At 49.1% G+C, this 22,411-nt stretch overlaps 1 protein-coding gene across 2 annotated transcripts in view; it reads right to left on the reverse strand.

Moving 5' to 3' along the window:
- PPP2R2A (protein phosphatase 2 regulatory subunit Balpha) overlaps positions 1-22,411 on the reverse strand; it is a 56,255-nt gene that overhangs the window by 1,159 nt on the left and 32,685 nt on the right. For both annotated transcript variants that reach the window (XM_075346461.1, XM_075346460.1), the window contains exons 5-9: positions 14,950-15,062; positions 14,655-14,832; positions 13,610-13,774; positions 3,339-3,508; positions 73-164 (exon numbers count right to left, since the gene is read on the reverse strand). In XM_075346461.1, coding sequence (XP_075202576.1) covers positions 73-164; positions 3,339-3,508; positions 13,610-13,774; positions 14,655-14,832; positions 14,950-15,062 — 718 coding nt within the window. The remainder of the gene's footprint in view (positions 1-72; positions 165-3,338; positions 3,509-13,609; positions 13,775-14,654; positions 14,833-14,949; positions 15,063-22,411) is intronic.

A 22,411-nucleotide genomic window follows, 5' to 3' on the forward strand; every position in this document is an offset into this window, starting at 1 on the left:
CGAGTTAGTGGCATAGATACGACCCCCCCCCCCCCTCGTCTCCGCAGGGCTCGGCGCCGTCTTATTACTTACTTGTCAGGTCCGTTCCAACAGCACTCAAACTTGTCAAAGATGCAGTCGTTCTCGTATAAGGAGCAGAGCTTACTCCTGAGGTATTCATGTACCTGCAAGGAAAGCAGAACGGATGCTGACTGCGGGGGCATACCTCAGGCACTATGGGGGGTGGGGGTGTCGTGTGTCGGACAGCAGCTAAACCACAGGCCTGCGACTATGACTTTTGCCTGATTGAAGCCTCTCCAGCTGCAAAGTTGCCCATTTTGTTAGTGATCGGAAGTAAACGGGATGAACACATTACCCAGGAGATGACCATCTGCAGCCTACGTGGAAAACTCGGTGCACCGTCCTCCGCTTCAGCTGCCGATGGACTCCTCTCAGTAACAAACAAGTTTTTTATCGGATGCAGAGATTAATGGTTTGACCAAATCCCAGCTACAGAAATGCATAACAGTGCCATAGTGACCCCAAACCCAGTGCAGGGGCATTGTAGTAACATCACCCAGGGGTACACCACATCAGCAACGGCAAACCGTGGCATAAAGTCTGATGCGATCATCAGGTCTATCTAGGCTTTCAATTTTTGCTTGTATAGGCTACAAAATAATTTACACTGCAGTAGAGATCATATAAGTCCCTGTCCTCCACAGAAACCATGTCCATAGGATGGTAGACATCATATAGGTCCTTGTCCTCTACAGAAACCATGTCCATAGGATGGTAGACATCATATAAGTCCTTGTCCTCCACAGAAACCATGTCCATAGGATAGTAGACATCATATAAGTCCCTGTCCTCTACAGAAACCATGTCCATAGGATAGTAGACATCATATAGGTCCCTGTCCTCTACAGAAACCATGTCCATAGGATGGTAGACATCATATAGGTCCCTGTCCTACACAGAAACCATGTCCATAGGACAGTAGACATCATATAAATCCTTGTCCTCTACAGAAACCATGTCCATAGGATAGTAGACATCATACAAGTCCCTGTCCCCAATGGAAAACATCTCCATAGAACAGTAGACATCATACAAGTCCCTGTCCTCTATAGAAACCATGTCCATAGGATGGTAGACACCATATAGGTCCTTGTCCTCTACAGAAAGCATGTTCATAGGACAGTAGATATCATATAAAAGTCCCTGTCCTCCACAGAAACCATGTCCATAGGATGGTAGACAATATACAAGTCCCTGACCCAGATAGAAAACATGTCCCTAGGACGGTAGACATCATATAAGCCCCTGTCCCCTACGGAAAAAAAGTCCATAGGACGGCAGGCACCATTATAGAAGTCAGTGTTCCCTATGGAAAACATGTCCATAGGACGGAAGATATCATATAAGTCCCTGTCCCATACGGAATACACATCTATAGGACAGTAGACATCACATAAGTCCCTGTCACCGACAGAAAACATGTCCATAGTATGGTAGACAATATCAAATAAGTCCCTGTCCCGCACAGAAAAAAATCTCCATAGGATGGTAGACATTATCATATAAGTCCCTGTTTCCAAAAGGACTGTAGATTGTCATAAGTAATCCCTATGCCTAACTGGACACATACCCATTGGACAGTTAACAAGAAGCTGGTTATCCTACAGTGGCTCAGTGGTCATCACTGCAGCATTACAGCACTGGGGTCCTGGGTTATAATGCAACCAAAGACAACATCTGAAAAGAGTTTGTATGTTCTCCCCGTGTTTGAGTGGGTTTCCTCCGGGTTCGCTCGTTTCCTCCCACACTCCAAAGACATCCAGATAGGGAATATAGATTGTGAGCCCCAATGGGGACAGTGATGATGTCTGTAAAGCGCTGTGAAACTAGTAGCCCATATAAGTGAGTAAACTAAATAAATTGCTTTATTGGAGTGGAGAAGAAACCCAAGCAGACAAAAGGGAGAATATACCAACTGAGTGCAGAGGATATCCTTCCTTGGATTGGAACCAGGACCCTAGAGCTGGAATCCCCCCTGACCCGGAGTATGGGCTGGCCGTTTTACCTCTGGAGCCAGTAATGACCCTGTTCAGCAGCGGGTGTCCAGATTATGGCACTGCAGCGGATAGCTTGGCATTACTGTATAACACGCACCTGTACATGTAGATATTAAAATGATAAAGCGTAGTACACACAGCCTAGAGTATAAGCCTATGTGCCCACGGGACTCTGTAACCGCGGAATTTGCTGCGGAAAACCTTTTCCAGCTAAATCCGCAGGTTTCAGCATGTATAGACCCTCCCCATGTTATCCTATGGGACATGGGGAGTGCTGTGTCCATGCTGCGGATACATGCAGCTGCGGAATATACTGCATATGTCCAGCAGCCGCACGTAGCTGCATGTCAATTATTCCTGCAGAAATATCTGCGGATGTCCCGCCTTTCCACTATGGAGATAGAGGCCGGGACTTCCACAGGTAATCCGCACGAATGTCCACAGGTTTACCGCAGCTATTTGGCTATGTGCGCACGTTGCGTAATTGCATGCGTCCTGCGTCCCCTGCACAATCTATGGAGATTATGCAGGAGACGTGCGCACGTGGCGTATTAGAGAGCGGCGCTTCAGCTGCTGCCCGAAGCGTGCGTTCTAAGAAGTGACATGTCACTTCTTTCCTGCGCTCTGCATGCAGCGCCCGCTCTGTCTATGGGAGGGGCTGCACTCAGAGCGCATGGAATCGGCTTTTTTTACCATTACGGACTCTTTTTACGGAAATTTCTGCAGGGACAGTACGTAACGTGCGCACATAGCCTTTCGCTGGAATCCCACAGCAATGTATAGCTGCGGATTCGGGGGGGGGGGGGGGGGGGGGTGAGGGGAATCAGCTGCCGTACCTGTGGATATATCCACGGGTACAGAGTCCTTTGGGCACAGCCTAAATCTGAAGGGTTTCCCCAACTTTAATATTATATATATATTATATATATATATATATTATATATATTATATATATATATATATATATATTAATTAATTAAAGTCCCTAGTGACCCCCCTTAGGCCATTGGAGGCCATCACATTTGGCAGCCACCAGCACAGGAGAGCCAGAGGAAGGTCCGCTGCAGATTTGCAATGCAGCAGGGTCTGCGCCGTAATCCACAACCAAATCTACTGGGTTTGGTGTAAATTTTGGTGTTGTGGATTTCTGCAGTAGATTTGATCCTATGAGGAAAATAAGACTGAAAAAAAAAAAGCCGTACAGAATCCTTTCCCCCTCAAAAGAAGGTAAAAACGCAAAACATGTCTGGTTCTCATGTCAGGAGGGATGGTCCCAGTCACCTGATATGTTTCCACAGGACGGTTCTCCATGTTCAGGTCCCAGATTTTGACAGACAAGTAGTCCCTGGTCATCATGTATCGCCCATTGTGGCTGAACTTCACATCCGAGATGGAGGAGATGATCTCTGAGAAGAAGGAGCGATTGCTGGGATCTTCTGGCTCCTCAAACACTGGAAACAGACAGGAATGTTAACCCCTATATCACTGGATGATTAGTCGCCATATTGCTCCTCCAATGAAGTACAGCCTGGGGATAATTGCGGGTCAGGAGTCACCGGAGAGCGATAATCTGACAATAGACGGCAATGTGCTGACGTATATTGTGCAAGTGATTGCAACCTCAGCTCCCTTTGGGGTAATAGTAATAATAATATGCAAAACAGCTTATCAGAAAAAGAAAAAAACACCTAAATACAATCTCAAACTTCTCCCTATAGAACAGAGCTTTGACATTCAACATAGCAGATCCACCCTTCCCCCGATCATTCAATACACGATAGATGGTTGGACGATCCCTCCACAGATGGCCCTAGTCTAACGTATATGGCCACCTAATAAGACTCAGGCGGGATGGGGGGGGACCAAGTACAAGTGGCGTTCATACAGTTAATAGAGGTGAGCAAAAAGATTCATAGGACCTTAGTTCATTGGCCACTATGGTAGTGTGTGGCCACCAGACCAATGGCTGTGACCGTCCGAGGCCTCCTTTCTTAATAATAGTAAGTCCCATGACAAAGCCATAGATTCGCGTGGGATCTAATAATCAAGAGAGGAGCTGGTGATGCCATCAGATACGGGCAGGTTGTCAGGGCTTCGGTCCTGTGGCCATGCCTTCTGCATTTTTTTTTCCTTAGGGTGCTTTAACCCCTTCACGACCATGGACGGATATATCCGTCATGGAGCGTGTCCCGTTAAGCCCCGCCCCCTGCCGCGGGCAGGCGGCGGCGGTCGGCACACGTCAGCTGTTTTCAACAGCTGACATGTGTGCCTGCTAGCTGCGGGTGGAATTGCTTCCACCCGCGGCCATTAACCCCTTAAATCTTGCTGCCAAAGTCTGGCAGCAAGATCTAAATGCGCACGGCCATGTTTTTTACTTACCGCCGCCCCCACCGGAAGTCACGTGCGTGATGACGTGACTATCGGTGGTTGCCATCGTAGCACAGGGTCATGTGATGACGCCTGCAGCTACGAAGTTTCACTTTCGTTTTTCCTCGGCCGGGAGCAGAGGGAAAAAGAAAGTGACTATTTCTGCTGTTTACAGCTGTGTAGCTGTGATCAGCAGATAGATAAGAGCGATCGGATTGCTGATCACTATAGCCCCCTAGGGGAAACTAGTAAAATAAAAGTAAAAAAAAAAAAAAAAAGTTAAAAAAACAAACAAAAAACCTAAAAAGTTCAAACAACCCCCTTTCCCCCCCCATTGAAAATTAAAGGGTTAAAAAATACACACATTTGGTATTGCCGCGTTCTGAAATGCCCGATCAAAATATAAAATCAATTAATCTGATTGGTAAACGGTGTAGTGGCAAAAAAATTCCAACCGCCAAAATTTTCGTTTTTTGGTCGCCGCAAGTTTTACGCAAAATGCAATAACAGGCGATCAAAACGTAGCATCTGCGCAAAAATTGTACCATTAGAAACGTCTGCTCGAGACACAAAAAATAAGCCATCACTGAGCCATAGATCCCAAAAAATGAGAACACTACGTGTTTCGGAAAATGGCGCAAAACGTGCACCACTTTTATTGGACAAACTTGTGAATTTTTTTAACCCCTTTGATACAAGTAAACCTATACATGTTTGGTGTCTACAAACTCGCACCTACCTCAGGCATCACACTGACTCATCGGTTTTACCATATAGTGAACACCGTGAATAAAACATCTAAAACTATTGTGCCATCACACTTTTTTTTGCAATTTTTCCGCATTTGGAATTTTTTTTGCTGTTTTCCAGTACACTATATGGTAAAACTTATGGTTTCATTTAAAAGTACAACTTGTCCCGCAAAAAACAAGCCCTCGTATGGCAAGATTGACGGAAAAATAAAAAAAAAAAAATAAAAAAAAAAAAAAAAAAAAAAGTTATGGCTCTCGGAAGAAGGGGAGCAAAAAACAAAAACGGAAAGTGCCCCGGGGGCTGAAGGGGTTTAAAAAAAAAAAAAAAAAAATGTATACTCACTTTGAGCTATCATATAAAATGTATTTCCCATTCTACAAGGTTAAATTTCTAGAAATGGAAAGCTAAAGAAGGGAATTTTGTTTACTTACCGTAAATTCCTTTTCTTCTAGCTCCAATTGGGAGACCCAGACAGTGGGTGTATAGCTACTGCCTCTGGAGGCCGCACAAAGAACTACACTTAAAAGTGTAAGGCCCCTCCCCTTCTGGCTATACACCCTCCCGTAGGAGTACAGATTCCTCAGTTTTAGTACCAAAGCAAGAAGGAGGAAAGCCAATAACAGTTTCAAAAACAAATTCAATCCGATAACAAGATCGGAGAACTTAAGAAACAACATGAACAACATGTGCACCCGAAAAACGAAACCCTAAGAACAAATAGGGCGGGTGCTGGGTCTCCCAATTGGAGCTAGAAGAAAAGGAATTTACGGTAAGTAAACAAAATTCCCTTCTTCTTTTTCGCTCCTAATTGGGAGACCCAGACAGTGGGACGTCCAAAAGCAGTCCCTGGGTGGGTAAAAAGATACCACATGAACGGGCTGTCAGACAGCCTCTTCCTACAGGTGGGCCACCGCCGCCTGAAGGACCTGTCTACCTAGGCTGGCATCTGCCGAAGCGTAGGTATGCACTTGATAGTGTTTGGTAAACGTGTGCAGACTCGACCAGGTAGCCGCCTGGCACACTTGCTGAGCCGTAGCCTGATGCCGCAATGCCCAGGACGCACCCACGGCTCTGGTAGAATGGGCCTTCAGTCCAGATGGAATCGGAAGCCCAGCAGAACGGTATGTGTGAAGAATTGGTTCCTTGATCCACCGCGCCAGGGTGGATTTGGAAGCTTGCGATCCCTTATGCTGACCAGCGACTAGGACAAAGAGCGCATCAGAACGGCGTAGAGCCGCCGTGCGAGAAATGTAAATCCTGAGTGCTCTCACCAGGTCCAACAGATGTAAACCCTTTTCAAATTGGTGAACTGGATGCGGACACAAAGATGGCAAAGTGATATCCTGATTGAGATGAAAGGAAGAAACCACCTTGGGAGAAAACTCTGGAATTGGACGCAGTACTACCTTGTCTTGGTGAAACACCAGGAAGGGAGATTTGCAAGATAACGCCGCTAGCTCGGACACTCTTCGAAGAGACGTGACCGCCACAAGAAAAACTACCTTTTGTGAAAGCCGAGAAAGGGGAACCTCTTTCAAAGGCTCGAAAGGCGGCTTCTGGAGAGCAATGAGAACCTTGTTCAGATCCCAGGGTTCCAATGGCCGTCTGTAAGGAGGAACGATATGACAAACTCCTTGGAGAAACGTGCGTACTTTAGAAAGCCGTGCCAAGCGCTTCTGAAAGAATACGGATAGCGCGGAGACTTGACCCTTAAGAGAGCTAAGCGACAAACCTTTTTCCAACCCAGACTGCAGGAAGGAAAGAAAAATTGGCAATGCAAATGGCCAGGGAGAAAACCCTTGAGCCAAGCACCACGCTAAGAATATCTTCCACGTTCTGTGATAGATCTTAGCTGAGGATGGTTTTCTAGCCTGTCTCATTGTGGCAACAACTTCATGAGATAAACCTGAGGCCGCTAGGATCCAGGACTCAATGGCCACACAGTCAGGTTCAGGGCCGCAGAATTCAGATGGAAAAACGGCCCTTGAGACAGCAAATCTGGACGGTCTGGTAGTGTCCACGGTTGGCCTACCGTGAGATGCCACAGATCCGGGTACCACGACCTTCTTGGCCAATCTGGAGCGACGAGTATGGCTCGATGGCAGTCGGACCTGATTTTCCGGAGAACTCTGGGTAACAATGCTAGAGGTGGGAACACATAGGGGAGTCGGAATTGCGACCAATCCTGAACCAAGGCGTCTGCCGCCAGTGCTCGGTGATCGTGAGACCGTGCCATGAAAACTGGGACCTTGTTGTTGTGCCGTGACGCCATCAGATCGACGTCCGGCGTCCCCCAGCGGCAACAGATCTGCTGAAACACGTCCGGGTGAAGGGACCATTCTCCTGCGTCCATGCCCTGGCGACTGAGAAAGTCTGCTTCCCAGTTTTCCACGCCTGGGATGTGAACTGCGGATATGGTGGACGCTCTGCTTTCCACCCACGTCAAAATCCGTTGGACTTCTTGAAAAGCTTGGCGACTGCGTGTTCCCCCTTGGTGGTTGATGTACGCCACCGCCGTGGAATTGTCCGACTGAATCCGAATCTGCTTGCCTTCCAGCCATTGTTGGAAGGCTCGCAGGGCAAGATAGATTGCTCTGATTTCCAGAACATTGATCTGCAGGGTGGACTCTTCCAGAGTCCACATCCCCTGAGCCCTGTGGTGGAGATACACCGCTCCCCACCCTGATAGGCTCGCATCCGTCGTGACCACTGCCCAGGACGGGGGAAGGAACGACTTTCCCTGTGACAATGAGGTGGGGAGAAGCCACCAACGCAGAGAGTCCTTGGCAGTCTGAGAGAGGGAGACAGTCCTGTCGAGGGACGTCGATTTCCCGTCCCATTGGCGTAGAATGTCCCATTGTAGAGGGCGCAGATGAAACTGCGCGAACGGGACTGCCTCCATTGCTGCTACCATCTTTCCTAGGAAATGCATGAGGCGCCTCAGTGAGTGCGACTGGCTCTGAAGGAGAGATTGCACTCCAGTCCGTAGCGAGCACTGCTTGTCCAGTGGAAGCTTCACTATCGCTGAGAGAGTATGAAACTCCATGCCAAGATAAGTCAGAGATTGGGTCGGGGTTAGATGAGACTTTGGAAAGTTGATAATCCACCCGAAACTCTGGAGAGTGTCTAGTGCCCCCTTCAGACTGTGTTGGCATGCCTCTTGAGAGGGTGCCTTTATAAGCAGGTCGTCTAGATACGGGATGACCGAGTGACCCTGCGAGTGCAGAACAGCTACTACTGCTGCCATGACTTTGGTGAAGACCCGGGGGGCTGTTGCCAGACCGAAAGGTAACGCTACGAACTGCAGGTGTTCGTCGTGTATGACGAAGCGTAGGAAACGCTGATGCTCTGGTGCGATCGGCACGTGGAGATACGCATCTTTGATATCTATTGATGCTAGAAAATCTCCTTGAGACATTGAGGCTATGACGGAGCGTAGGGATTCCATCCGGAACCTCCTGACTTTTACGTGTCTGTTGAGCAACTTTAGATCCAGGACGGGCCGATACGATCCGTCCTTTTTTGGGACCACAAACAGATTGGAGTAAAAACCGTGACCTTGTTCCTGAAGAGGGACGGAGGTCACCACTCCTTCCGCCTTTAGAGCGGCCACCGCCTGCAACAGAGCATCGGCTCGGTCTGGTGGTGGAGAAGTTCTGAAGAAACGAGTTGGCGGACGAGAACTGAACTCTATCCTGTACCCGTGAGACAGAATATCCCTCACCCAACGGTCTTTGACGTGTGACAGCCAGATGTCGCCAAAGTGGGAAAGCCTCCCACCGACCGCGGGTGTGGGAATCGGAGACCGCAAGTCAGGAGGACGCCGTCTTGGCAACGGTTCCTCCGGCTGTCCTTTTTGGGCGTGACTGAGACCTCCAAGAATCTGAGCGTCTCTGGTCTTTTTGAGTCTTTTTTGACGAGGCGAATTGGGACCTGCCCGGTCCTCGAAAGGACCGATAACCAGACTGACCCTTCCTCTGTTGGGGTCTGTTTTGTCTGTGTTGCGGTAAGGATGAGTCCTTACCCTTGGAGTGTTTGATGATTTCATCCAAACGCTCTCCAAACAATCGGTCACGAGAAAAAGGCAAATTGGTTAAGCACTTCTTGGAATGAGAATCTGCTTTCCAATGTCTCAACCACAGGGCCCTACGCAAAACAACGGAGTTGGCTGACGCCACTGCCGTGCGGCTTGTAGCGTCAAGAACAGCATTAATCGCGTACGACGCGAATGCCGCCATTTGCGAGGTCAATGGTGCTACCTGCGGGGCAAATGCACGTGTGACGGAGTCAACTCGCGCAAGCCCGGCTGAGATAGCTTGGAGTGCCCATACGGCTGCAAAAGAAGGCGCTAATGACGCTCCAATCGCTTCATAGATGGATTTCAGCCAGAGCTCCATCTGCCTGTCAGTGGCATCTTTAAGTGCCGCTCCATCTTCAACTGCAACCAAGGATCTAGCTGCAAGCCTGGAAATTGGAGGATCCACTTTTGGACACTGGGTCCAACCCTTGACCACCTCAGGGGGAAAAGGATAGCGTGTATCTTTAAGCCGTTTAGGAAAACGCCTTTCAGGATAAGCGTGGGGTTTCTGGATTGCGTCTCTAAAGTCAGCGTGGTCCAGAAAAGTGCTTAAAGTACGCTTAGGGTATCTGAAATGGATTCTCTCGTGCTGCGAAGCTGACTCCTCCACAAGAGGAGCTGGTGGGGAAATATTTAACATCTTATTGATGTTAAATATAAGATCATTAACTATGGCGTCACCATCTGGTGTATCTAGATTGAGAGCGGTCCCAGGATCAGAATCCTGATCAGTTACGTCCGCCTCATCACCCATAGAGTCATCTCGCTGGGATCCTGACCATTGAGATGAATGTGAAGGCCCGTCATAGCGAGCCCGCTTAGGCTGCCCGGGGCCATCGTCCGAGTCAGAGTCTTCACCCTGAGGTGTATATGCCCGTCCCGGAGCTTGGAGCTGAGGGGGACCAGGGGGCAATGATTGCACAGTGTCCGTGGCCTGAAGTACAGGCCTAGCTCGCAATGTGTCAAGAATTTGTGACATAGTGAGAGACATTCTGTCAGCAAAAGCTGCAAACTCAGTTCCTGTCACCTGGACAGCATTCACAGGTGGTACACCCTGGGTCACGTCCAGCAGAGGTCCCGACTGTGCAAGCGCCGCAGGGGCCGAGCACTGCACACAATGGGGGTCCGTGGAGCCTGCCGGTAGAAAAGTCCCACATGCGGTGCAGGAAGCATATAATGTCTGTGCCTTGGCACCCTTGTGTTTTACGGACGACATGCTGCTGGCTCTCTGCAATGTGAGAGAGTCTATAGCCAAAGGGCGACCAGCGCTATGTAATACCAAGTATTTGTAGAAACAAAATACTAAGAATACTACTGGCACAAGAGGGGGTGAGCCCTGAGGGCTGCTTACCGCCCGCTGAATAGCGGGTAAGAGGCTGCAGAATTCCTTGTCTGGGTCTCCCCGGCTCCCCTCTGCAGCTCAGCGTGTCAGCAGGAATGGCTGCCGGCGTCTGTGGAGAGGGGCGGTCCGTGGGAGTTCCCAAACAAAAGTGCGGGAAACAGTGTCCCCTCTGTGCCGATTGTGAGGGCTGGAGTATGTAAAAACGACTCCAGCCCTCGGCGCTGATGCACTGGCCAGCGTCCCGCCCCTCTCCTGACTGGCAGGTCTGGGGGCGGGAACGAACGGAAGCAGGCCGCAAAAGCCGGGGACTCGAGTTATCAGCGCGGCCGCCGTAAAAGCGCGGGCCGCGCTGAAGTCCCCGGCGCACCACAAGTGCCAGCCGCGCCGCAGTCCCAGCGGCCGGCGTGACCGATTCCTAGAAGTGTGCCTGCTTCAGCGAAGCTGAATGAGGCCATGGCACAAGCGCCGTAGCGCTGATGTCCCCCGGCGCACTACAACACCCAGCATGCTGCGGTGTGAGCGCCAAATGCACGGGGACACAGAGTACCTTGAGGAAGCAGGGCCATGTCCCTGATGTACTCCGCTCCATCCAGCATCTTCACCAGGGGCTGTAGATGGAGCACGGTCTCAGTGCCTGGAGACCAGTAAATCCCACTTCACCCAGAGCCCTGTAAAAAGGGATGGGGAAGGAATCAGCATGTGGGCTCCTGCCGCCGTACCCGCAATGGGTACCTCAACCTTACAAACACCTCCGACATACAGTGGGGTGAGAAGGGAGCATGCTGGGAGCCCTGTATGGGCCCTCTTTTCTTCCATCCGACATAGCAGCTGCTGCTGACTAAAAACAATGGAGCTATGCGTGCGTGTCTGACCTCCTGCGCACAAAGCTAAAACTGAGGAATCTGTACTCCTACGGGAGGGTGTATAGCCAGAAGGGGAGGGGCCTTACACTTTTAAGTGTAGTTCTTTGTGCGGCCTCCAGAGGCAGTAGCTATACACCCACTGTCTGGGTCTCCCAATTAGGAGCGAAAAAGAAAGTCCAATTTGTTGGAGAAATATAACATTACTTTCTCCCAGAAATGTAACCTTGCAAAGCAGAGAATAATATATATGTGCGGTGGAAAATATAAAGCGCTGTGGAATTAATAGCGCTATATAAATGAATAAAGTTATATAAAAAAAAATATTACTATTATAATTATGTTAAAAAAAATAAATTAAAAAAAAAAAAAAAAAAAAAAATATAAAAAAAAAAAATCGGAAAGTGTTTCATATGATATGATATGATAATGGTGTCTGTTTGATACAAGGTCAGTGTGTGGAGGTTGCTATACCTCCAGAAGAAACCTCAGAGAGGGTTCACAATCTGTCTGGGCTAGATCAGTGCATGGAGACTAGAGATGAGCGGTTCCGTCGAGGTTCGGTTCGCCGGCAGCAAACGAGCCTAGCTCCGCAGGATCGAGCTTGACCCGAATCCCAGATCAAGTCACCAATTGGCAGTTTGAGTCTGCGCCCGTATACAGCCAGGCATAAGCAGAATACGTCCGGGGGAGGGTAGGCAGACTTTTTTTCTTTTTTTTTAACTTTTTTCACACTACATCCGATTATGCTGTTGTTCCCCCCGGTGTGCGCCGTTCAAACACTGCAAGCGGCTCACACAGGGCTGATCACCGAGCGTACCCGAGCACCGCGTTGCTCGCACGAGTTTTGTTCGCTAGTACAGCATCAGATCCAAAAAAAACCCGAACCTTGATTTTAACATTTGGTGCTCTGTTCGAAAACCGAAACTCAGGTTCGCTCATCTGTAGTGGAGACTGCTACATCTCCACTGGGATACTTCTAGGGAGAAGTTGTATCCGAACCTGTGCAGGTGTACCGCAAGTGAAACACACCGATTCTGCGTAATGTTTGTTTTCCTTTAAAGCCGGAAGAGGGCTTACTTTCTGTTACTGGAGAGAGGTTTATGTGTTGCTGAATAAACCTGCTGGACTTGTAAAGTAAAACTGTTCCTGCTGTTACCACGAGAAGCAAGCCGAGTGAGTGGCCTCATCCCAAATATATTATACAGTGTGTCCACCCATATCCTGTCCACCGCCAGTAACTTGAGAACGGCGGCAGCTATAGGCATAGAAGTGGTGTCTAGCTAGGTATAGTAAAGTAGCCATGCGCTATGCAATGAAACCACCTATAGCGCCACCTGGTGGAAAACAACGGAGTTAGCATTTTATCTTGAAAACGGAACGAGAGAGAAAAAGTGAAATACAAAGTTGTAGGGCATCATCAATTCAATACGAATCGACACCTTGCATACAGAAATGCTATGATATGAAACCCATGACCCCCTCAAAACATTGAATGCTGGTCACGCATATGTAGCTCATTTAACTTTGATGCTCAAAGTGGCCCCCGTCGGCTGCAATGCACATCTGTACTCTGCACAGCATACTGTATCCTGCTGCACGTTGTGCAATATGGTAGGGGACACGTTTGCACAAGCATCTGTGATACGTGGTCGTAGGTCCTGCAATGTTGGTGGAGGGGTCGCATACACCTGCTGTTTGATGTGACCTCACAGAAAGAAGTCCAATGGGGTCAGGTCAGGTGAGCGTGGAGGCCACTGCACACAGCCACCTACCCAATGACTTGTAGGAAGGTCTCCATGAGGTATCGCTTCACACGTTCCAATCATAGCATTTATGTATGCAAGGTGTCGATTCGTATTGAATTGATGATGCCCTACAATTTTTTAATTCACTTTTTTTCTCTCTCGTTCAGTTTTCGAGATAAAAATGCTAACTCCGTTGTTTTCCACCAGGTGGTGCTATAGGTGATTTCATTGCGTAGCGCATGGCTGCTTTACTATACCTAGACACCACTTCTATGCCTATAGCTGCCGCCGTTCTCATGTTAATGGCGGTGGACAGGATATGGGTGGACACACTGTATAAATAGATACACACCCCCCCCCAGAGTATAGTACACTGTAAGCCCCCGGATCTCGCCATCACTTACGCTTGGAGTGGCGATCGCACAGCGCAGACTCGCGCATATCGCACAGACGGATGGTGCCTTTGCTGCTGCTGTATACAAAAGTGTTGCAGTGATGCGGGTGGAACTCGGCTGCCGTGATCACTTCTGTTAGCTCTTCCATGTTGGCAGGTTTAATATCTACGATATCTGAAGCAGGGAGTGAAGGGAACGTGCCACACAGAAAACCTTAAATGCAGAGGTGAAGCTCCTAACCCTAAGATCTGCCATGGAGGTCACTGCTGACGTACTAGGTGGTGTGAAACGACAGAGACCACCGCACATGTCCGGGAATGTGAGGGCCACTAATCAAAAATGGATTTGCTTGGTCTGATCATGACAAACTGTCTGAGTACGAGTATAATACAGGTGCTCGGGATCCCCCCTATCGCTGACCATTCCCCTTAGATAGCGGGAAGCCGAATGACTGTGCCCCCGTTACATGTCTGCCTATGTTTTCAATGTGGAGGTGGAAAAAGAAGTCTGGTGGCCTCAGGAACTAAGCGATGATATTAATTATTGGGGAGATATTTGTGACGCCCCGTACCCCTCAGCAGGTCAACTGTGCCACCGAAATTGGTGGATTCAGGCAATTTTAATCTAATGCGCAGTCAGAGGAGAGATCCTAAAAAAGTAAATCTCGCTCTGGTTGACCTCGGCTCCTTGTATCGCAACGTCAGCCATTTATTTGGATGAATGTAATACTTATGCCGGACTTTAAATATCCATGGCCATTAATGTTAGATTGGAGGGGGCTTATCTCTCGGCATCTCCGCCCATCACCCCGACACTGGGCGCAGCCACTGCTACAAGTCCGGAGCTGTATCTGGTATATAGGGGATGTAAGGCTCACTAAAGGGCCATGTGTAGAGGGGTCGGACCCCAATAATGCAATAAGGATAGCTTTGTGTTACCCGCTAAATGGGTTAAAAAGCAGAAAATGGGACACTTTCTTTTTCCACGAACAACCCCTTTAATTCTCCTGCCCATTCATTTTTTTTTCTTAAATATTTCGTAAAAAAAAGGATACTGAAGCTCCGGTCTGTGATCTCCAAGTGCCACAGATTGACCCGCAGGTCGTCTGCCGAGAGGTACGTCTCGTAGTCGCTGTTTACGGAGATGGAATTGATGTGGTACGTGTGGGCGTTGGCGAATATCCTACGAGGACTAGCTTCGACCATCAGGTCCATGGGGCGGAATACTGGCACCTGGGACGGGAAACAAAAGACCGAATGGAAGACTCATCGCAGAGGCCCGAGCGATGCCAATGCCATTCCAGGAACGCCACCCATCCTGGTCTGTCCCCGCAGCAGCGTGGCCCTTACCCTGAGAGTGGTCACAGTGGTCGGATCCCTGTACCTCCCATTCTCTTCCTTGAGGTTGTACCCTTCTGGTCTCTTGTCACGTTCACTGATTTTCCACAGTTTGATAGTTTTATCTGTAGGCGGGGAAAAAAAAAAAAAAAAAGGATAAAAGCCCAGATTCATTTTTTTATGGGTTTTTAAAGGGAACCAATCATCAGGATTTTCGTGTATAAGCTGCAGCCAGTGCAGTACTGGCACTATCATGCACAGTGTGTACATACCATTGGGGTGCAGCTCGGGTGTTTAGGCAGTGAAATTCATCTTTATAAAGTTTGAAATTTCGTGCACTTTTTGATTGACGTGTGCACCTCTCTGTTAATGTCCGGGCGTGTTATGCAGGAGTTCCCCGCCCCCCCACCAGCCTGTTCCTCCCTCTCTTCTGATGTCCGGGCTGGTTATGCACGTGTTCCCCGCCCCCCCGCGCCGCCTGTTCCTCCCTCCCTCCGGCTGTATGTAAATATCTAATCTTCAGAAACATGGCGCCGGAGTGGGCCTCTGAGCACAGCGCTTATCTCCGGCGCCATGTTTCTGAAGCCCGCATCACACAGCTTGGTGTTAGAGGGCGGCGTATGCGCCCTCGCTCCTTCAGATCCCGTTGTGACCGCAGGAGCGAGCGCGATCACAACAGGACAGAACAGCTGACTGGAGGACGCGATTACCTGCTGCTCCTGTATCGTGCCGCCCCAGGACACCGGGCCAACACACCAGCCGGTGTGACATCGCTGTGGCGCCGCCCTCTCAGACACCAAGTTGTGTAATGCGGGGGCTTCAGAAACATGGCGCCGGAGATAAGCGCTATGCTCAGAGGCCCACTCCGGCGCCATGTTTCTGAAGATTAGATATTTACATACAGCCAGAGGAAGGGAGGGAGGAACAAGCGGCGTGGGGGGGCGGGGAACACGTGCATAACACGCCCGGAGAGAGGGAGGAACAGGCTGGTGGGGGGGGCGGGGAAATCCTACATAACCCGCCCGGACATTATCTGCAGAGGTGCACACGTCAATCAAAAAGTGCACGAAATTTCAAACTTTATAAAGTTGTATTTCACTGCCTAAACACCCGAGCTGCCCCCTGATGGTATGTACACACTGTGCATGATAGTGCCAGTGCTGCACTGGCTGCAGCTTATACACGAAAATCCTGATGATTGGTTCCCTTTAAAGCCATTTTTCTTCTCTTGTGGTATTAGATGATGTATTTCGAACACAATTTTGTACTGACTTGTGTATTTTTGCAACTTTTTACTGCATTTACAACTGAAATATTGGAAAAATTTGCACAAAGATTTAGCAAGTAGTCGCAAGTAATGAAACGGCTGAAAACATCTGGTAACCAAAAAAAAACAACTCCGGACACGATGGCGAACATAACAGGTGAACCCTAGTGATGAGCGAGCACTGCCATGCTTGGATGTCTCGTGTGTGTGATCCGCATAGCCAGGTAAAATCTCGCAGAAAAGGGTGGGGAAAAAAAACAACCAAAAAACAGCACCTACTCAGGAGATCAAAAAAAATCCTTTTTTATTGCAAAAACAGTGTCTATAAAAAACATAGTGCAATTTAAAATGTAGACCACGTCTACGCTTGGCCCTTAATCAGGACCATGATTAAGGGCTACGTTTTTGGGGCCTGAAACGCGTAGACATGGTCTACTTTTTATATTGCACTATGTTTTTATAGACACGTTTTTTTGGATCTCCTGAGTAGGTGGTGGTTTTTTTCCCAACCTTTTCTGCATGTTTTCTCCAGGATCCGGCCTGTCTTGGAACTGGGCATCTAATCATTCACCACATGAATTGCAAGGTCTAGGTGAGCTGCTGTTTTTTTTCTCTAAGCTTAAAAAAAGGTAAAAGCTCGCACCTGAACAGAGCCAGGCGCACTTTGCTCTGCACTACTGCTGGGGCGGGCAGAGCCTAATACATAAGTGCGCATGCGTGAAACGGCGAGGTCACTGGGCATTCGCTATATTTCACCCGGCAATGTGGATGTGACTACTTCTGCGTCATCCACATAGCAGGGCTAAAGCTCACATCTGCGCAGAGATCTTGTCATTTTGCGCATGCGCACTTATTTATTAGGAAGTGCAAAGTGCGCCAGGCTATGCGCAGGTGCGAGATTTTTTCCTGGTTATGTGGATAATGCAAGAAGAGTCATCCATGGCAGTCATAACCACAGGACGGTGATCAGCCCGGAGGAGAGAAACAGGAGCTGCTCAAAGGACGCCCATCAGACCGATTTACGTACAGCACGGGAGAGATTCAACATTTATTTGGGGTCAGGGGATAATACGCACCTTTATGGAATGCAAAGGTGCTAGCTCTTTAAAAGGGAACCTGTCACCAGATTTGGCCCCTATAAGCTGCGGCTACCATCCCTGAGCCCTTCTAACATGCTGTATATAAGAGCCCAGGCCACTGTGTAGAACATAAAAAACACATTATACTCATCTGAGGGGCGGTCTGGTCTGATGGGTGTCAATGTTCTCCGGACTGGCGGCTCCTCTCAGCGGCGATCTCTGTCCTCCTTCTATCCCGCCCAGTGTGGATGACGCAATCCACGTCTTCCACACCGGTGGGCACTGCGATCTTGCGCAGGCGCACCGTGATCTGCCCTGCTGAGGGCAGATCAACATATTGTACTGCGCATGCTTGGACGGTCTTTAACCTTTCCTCGCACCTGCACATTACAGTACTTAGATCTGCCCAAAGCAGAGCAGATCAAAGTGCGCCTGCGCAAGACCGTAATGCTGGCCTGGATAAAAGGAGGATAGAGATCGCAGCAGAGGAGGCGCCAGACTGGATGCAGCGACACCCATCGGACCGGACCACTCCCCAAGTAAGTATTATGAAGTGTTTTTTACGTTATACACAGCAGCCTGGGCTCTTATATACAGTATGTTAGAATGCAATATATAAGAGCCACTGGTGGTGGCCGCAGGTTATAAAAGGACAAATCTGGTGACCGGTTCCCTTTAATGAGCAGTTTGTGCGGAGATGGGCATCACTTGTGTACCAAGTATAAAGTCAGTCACTGGGCGACAAGAGCATTTTTCCAGAAAATCTTTGATTTCGATTATACTCAATACATGATTCACACCCATCAGAGCGACTGACCGCTTGTTACGAGAATGGAGCACCTGAGCATGGTAGTGCTTCCTCATCACTAGCAAACACATGAAGTAGACTTTAAAAAAAGGGTGCAAATTAAAAGGAGGCACAAAACAAAAGAAAAAAGAAACTAACAAAAATAAAAAAGCAAAAAAGAAAAAAAAACACACACACAAACAAAGAAAAACTATACAAAGAAACAAAGAAAGAAAAAACACACAAATTCAATAATGAATCAGGGCGGAGAAGTGTGACACGACGTCTGTCTTAGGCCCTCACTATATTTGCGGTCAGTGAATGAGAACACTTGTTGCCACTCAGAGGCAGTGGCGCTGTACACAGCTAATCCTGCTTGCACACATTTATATCCAGTACACTGCGCTGGTTGTTTGTTACAATGTACCAGTTTCGGGTCTGAGCTGTAAACCATCGTTTAGTATGGGCTCCTCTGTATCTGCCAAGCGCACAACCAGCTGCGGATGAATAGAAACAGGAGTGTTATCGTTCACAGACAGCAAACAAGGAACTGGAAACCGGTGAAGAACTGAACGCCAAAGTACGGACATTGTGCAGAAATCACTAACATCCTGCACCTCTCAATGGATTTAGTGCAGTGTTGGCCGTGTGTGTCAGAATCACAAATCTATGAGGATTATTTTGGAAATCTATAATGGCCAAAGAAGGGAATTTTGTTACTTACCGTAAATTCCTTTTCTTCTAGCTCCAATTGGGAGACCCAGACAATTGGGGTGTATAGCTACTGCCTCCGGAGGCCACACAAAGTATTACACTAAAAGTGTAAAGCCCCTCCCCTTCAGCCTATACACCCCCCGTACTGCTACGGGCTCATCAGTTTTGGTGCAAAAGCCAGAAGGAGGAAAAAATTATAAACTGGTTTAAAGTAAATTCAATCCGAAGGAATATCGGAGAAATGAAACCATTTAACATGAACAACATGTGTACACAAAAAACAGGGGCGGGTGCTGGGTCTCCCAATTGGAGCTAGAAGAAAAGGAATTTACGGTAAGTAAACAAAATTCCCTTCTTCTTTGTCGCTCCTAATTGGGAGACCCAGACAATTGGGACGTCCAAAAGCAGTCCCTGGGTGGGTAAATAATACCTCATCATAGAGCCGTAACGGCTCCGTCCTACAGGTGGGCAACTGCCGCCTGAAGGACTCGCCTACCTAGGCTGCCATCTGCCGAAGCATAGGTATGCACCTGATAGTGTTTCGTGAAAGTGTGCAGGCTCGACCAGGTAGCTGCCTGACACACCTGCTGAGCCGTAGCCTGGTGTCGCAAGGCCCAGGACGCTCCCACGGCCCTGGTAGAATGGGCCTTCAGTCCTGAGGGAACCGGAAACCCCGAGGAACGGTAAGCTTCGAGAATTGGTTCCTTGATCCACCGAGCCAGGGTTGATTTGGAAGCTTCTGTCCCTTTACGCTGGCTAGCGACAAGGACAAAGAGTGCATCGGAGCGGCGCAGGGGCGCCGTACGAGAAATGTAGAGTCTGAGTGCTCTCACCAGATGTAACAAGTGCAAATCCTTTTCACATTGGTGAACTGGATGAGGACAAAGAAGGGAATTTTGTTTACTTACCGTAAATTCCTTTTCTTCTAGCTCCAATTGGGAGACCCAGACAGTGGGTGTATAGCTACTGCCTCTGGAGGCCGCACAAAGAACTACACTTAAAAGTGTAAGGCCCCTCCCCTTCTGGCTATACACCCTCCCGTAGGAGTACAGATTCCTCAGTTTTAGTACCAAAGCAAGAAGGAGGAAAGCCAATAACAGTTTCAAAAACAAATTCAATCCGATAACACGATCGGAGAACTTAAGAAACAACATGAACAACATGTGCACCCGAAAAAACGAAACCCTAAGAACAAATAGGGCGGGTGCTGGGTCTCCCAATTGGAGCTAGAAGAAAAGGAATTTACGGTAAGTAAACAAAATTCCCTTCTTCTTTTTCGCTCCTAATTGGGAGACCCAGACAGTGGGACGTCCAAAAGCAGTCCCTGGGTGGGTAAAAAGATACCACATGAACGGGCTGTCAGACAGCCTCTTCCTACAGGTGGGCCACCGCCGCCTGAAGGACCTGTCTACCTAGGCTGGCATCTGCCGAAGCGTAGGTATGCACTTGATAGTGTTTGGTAAACGTGTGCAGACTCGACCAGGTAGCCGCCTGGCACACTTGCTGAGCCGTAGCCTGATGCCGTAATGCCCAGGACGCACCCACGGCTCTGGTAGAATGGGCCTTCAGTCCAGATGGAATCGGAAGCCCAGCAGAACGGTATGTGTGAAGAATTGGTTCCTTGATCCACCGCGCCAGGGTGGATTTGGAAGCTTGCGATCCCTTATGCTGACCAGCGACTAGGACAAAGAGCGCATCCGAACGGCGTAGAGCCGCCGTGCGAGAAATGTAAATCCTGAGTGCTCTCACCAGGTCCAACAGATGTAAACCCTTTTCAAATTGGTGAACTGGATGCGGACACAAAGATGGTAAGGTGATATCCTGATTGAGATGAAAGGAAGAAACCACCTTGGGAGAAAACTCTGGAATTGGACGCAGTACTACCTTGTCTTGGTGAAACACCAGGAAGGGAGATTTGCAAGATAACGCCGCTAGCTCGGACACTCTTCGAAGAGACGTGACCGCCACAAGAAAAACTACCTTTTGTGAAAGCCGAGAAAGGGGAACCTCTTTCAAAGGCTCGAAAGGCGGCTTCTGGAGAGCAATGAGAACCTTGTTCAGATCCCAGGGTTCCAATGGCCGTCTGTAAGGAGGAACGATATGACAAACTCCTTGGAGAAACGTGCGTACTTTAGAAAGCTGTGCCAAGCGCTTCTGAAAGAATACGGATAGCGCGGAGACTTGACCCTTAAGAGAGCTAAGCGACAAACCTTTTTCCAACCCAGACTGCAGGAAGGAAAGAAAAATTGGCAATGCAAATGGCCAGGGAGAAAACCCTTGAGCCAAGCACCACGCTAAGAATATCTTCCACGTTCTGTGATAGATCTTAGCTGAGGATGGTTTTCTAGCCTGTCTCATTGTGGCAACAACCTCCTGAGATAAACCTGAGGCCGCTAGGATCCAGGACTCAATGGCCACACAGTCAGGTTCAGGGCCGCAGAATTCAGATGGAAAAACGGCCCTTGAGACAGCAAATCTGGACGGTCTGGTAGTGTCCACGGTTGGCCTACCGTGAGATGCCACAGATCCGGGTACCACGACCTTCTTGGCCAATCTGGAGCGACGAGTATGGCTCGATGGCAGTCGGACCTGATTTTCCGGAGAACTCTGGGTAACAATGCTAGAGGTGGGAACACATAGGGGAGTCGGAATTGCGACCAATCCTGAACCAAGGCGTCTGCCGCCAGTGCTCGGTGATCGTGAGACCGTGCCATGAAAACTGGGACCTTGTTGTTGTGCCGTGACGCCATCAGATCGACGTCCGGCGTCCCCCAGCGGCAACAGATCTGCTGAAACACGTCTGGGTGAAGGGACCATTCTCCTGCGTCCATGCCCTGGCGACTGAGAAAGTCTGCTTCCCAGTTTTCCACGCCTGGGATGTGAACTGCGGATATGGTGGACGCTCTGCTTTCCACCCACGTCAAAATCCGTTGGACTTCTTGAAAAGCTTGGCGACTGCGTGTTCCCCCTTGGTGGTTGATGTAAGCCACCGCCGTAGAATTGTCCGACTGAATCCGAATCTGCTTGCCTTCCAGCCATTGTTGGAAGGCTCGCAGGGCAAGATAGATTGCTCTGATTTCCAGAACATTGATCTGCAGGGTGGACTCTTCCAGAGTCCACATCCCCTGAGCCCTGTGGTGGAGATACACCGCTCCCCACCCTGATAGGCTCGCATCCGTCGTGACCACTGCCCAGGACGGGGGAAGGAACGACTTTCCCTGTGACAATGAGGTGGGGAGAAGCCACCAACGGAGAGAGTCCTTGGCAGTCTGAGAGAGGGAGACAGTCCTGTCGAGGGACGTCGATTTCCCGTCCCATTGGCGTAGAATGTCCCATTGTAGAGGGCGCAGATGAAACTGCGCGAACGGGACTGCCTCCATTGCTGCTACCATCTTTCCTAGGAAATGCATGAGGCGCCTCAGTGAGTGCGACTGGCTCTGAAGGAGAGATTGCACTCCAGTCCGTAGCGAGCACTGCTTGTCCAGTGGAAGCTTCACTATCGCTGATAGAGTATGAAACTCCATGCCAAGATAAGTCAGAGATTGGGTCGGGGTTAGAAGAGACTTTGGAAAGTTGATAATCCACCCGAAACTCTGGAGAGTGTCTAGTGCCACCTTCAGACTGTGT

The sequence above is a fragment of the Anomaloglossus baeobatrachus genome, chromosome 4 (assembly GCF_048569485.1).
Source record: "Anomaloglossus baeobatrachus isolate aAnoBae1 chromosome 4, aAnoBae1.hap1, whole genome shotgun sequence".
Lineage (NCBI taxonomy): Eukaryota > Metazoa > Chordata > Amphibia > Anura > Aromobatidae > Anomaloglossus > Anomaloglossus baeobatrachus.